The sequence below is a fragment of the Grampus griseus genome (genome assembly GCF_964374135.1).
Source record: "Grampus griseus genome assembly, chromosome: X".
Lineage (NCBI taxonomy): Eukaryota > Metazoa > Chordata > Mammalia > Artiodactyla > Delphinidae > Grampus > Grampus griseus.
In genome coordinates this window covers 49,126,449-49,127,883 of record NC_138999.1, presented here as the reverse complement: position 1 = coordinate 49,127,883, position 1,435 = coordinate 49,126,449, and the positions used below count along the sequence as shown (strand labels likewise).

General features: G+C 40.1%; 1 protein-coding gene across 1 annotated transcript; it reads left to right on the top strand.

Moving 5' to 3' along the window:
• Positions 1–402: 402 nt before the first annotated feature.
• Positions 403–714, top strand: LOC309840051 (protein S100-A11-like; the record flags this gene model as incomplete). The annotated part of the gene is made up of 1 exon (XM_082682053.1): positions 403–714. One exon carries the CDS (start codon positions 403–405, stop codon positions 712–714), a length of 312 nt encoding a protein of 103 aa, XP_082538179.1.
• Between the last annotated feature and the right edge of the window lie 721 nt (positions 715–1,435).

Genomic DNA, 1,435 nt, shown 5'->3' with positions numbered 1-1,435 from the left:
AAATAGAGATGAAGAAAACAATAGCAAAGATAATGAAACCAAAAGATGGTTCTTTGAAAAGATAAATAAAACTGACAAAGCTTTAGTCAGACTCATCAAGAAAAAAAGGGAGAGGGCTCAAATCAATAAAATTAGAAATGAAAAAGGAGAACTTACAAGGGACACCACAAAAATCCAAAGGATTGTTAGAGACTGCTACAAGCAAATATAGGCCAATAAAATGGACAACCTAGATAAACAGACAAATTCTTAGAAATGTACAATCTCCCAAGACTGAACCAGGAAAAAAATAAAAACAGACCAATCACAAGCACTAAAATTGAAACTGGGATTGAAAATCTTCCAAGAGTGCTCACCTCGCTGCTCCTCGCTTGCAGCCCTGTGCTTTGCTCCTCTCCAAACATGGCAAAAATATCCAGCCCTACAGAGACTGAACGGTGCATCGAGTCTCTGATTGCTCTTTTCCAAAAGCATGCTGGAAGGGACGGTAACAACAGCAAATTCTCCAAGGCCGAGTTACTTATCTTCATGAATACAGAGCTGGGTGTCTTCACAAAGAACAAGAAGGACCCTGGTGTCCTTGACCGCATGATGAAGAAGCTGGACCTCGACTCTGATGTACAGCTAGATTTCCAAGAATTTCTTAATCTTATTGGCGGCCTCGCTCTAGCTTGCCATGACTCCTTTATTAAGTCTAGCTCTTCCCAGAAGTAAATCGGAGGAGCCTTTGGGCCTGGCCTCCAGCTCCATTCCCTTTTCTTCAGCCTCCCAATTATCATCTACCCCTCATAGACCACACATACCCTGAGCCCAGTGCACCCACCACCCCATGCAGGTCACTCCTGCTGGTAGTAATAAAGCAATATTGTTTTTTGAAGCACACACTGTAGAGTCAGTAAATTTGTGCAAGGGAGGGAGATGATTGGGAGGAATAGAAATTAGATTGATGGAAAGAGTTACCAGAAGTTGCAAAGTAAATAGTAAAAATGTATCTTGGGTGTATACATAATCATGACTAATGATACCAACATAATCATCTAAATTACTCAGACTGATGGAGAGACCCCACTTATTGTTCACTCATTAAACGCCTATACACCCCTACTACAGGCACTGTCATAGGCTTCTAAAATACAGTCAGCAAGACAGAAAAGGTCCTGCCTTCACTGAGGTTACCTTCTAATGGAGGGGAACAATAAATGAATAAACAAATAAAGAACTATGAGTGCAATAAATAAATAAATAAAATTAAGAAATAAAAACTTCCAAAAAACAAAAGTCCAGGACCTGTTGGCTTCACAGGTGAATTCTATCAAACATTGAGAGATGAGTTAACAACTATCCTTCTGAAACTATTCCAAACATATTGCAGAGGAAGGAACACTCCCAATCTTATTCTATGCGGCCACAATCACCCTGATACCAAAACCAGAAA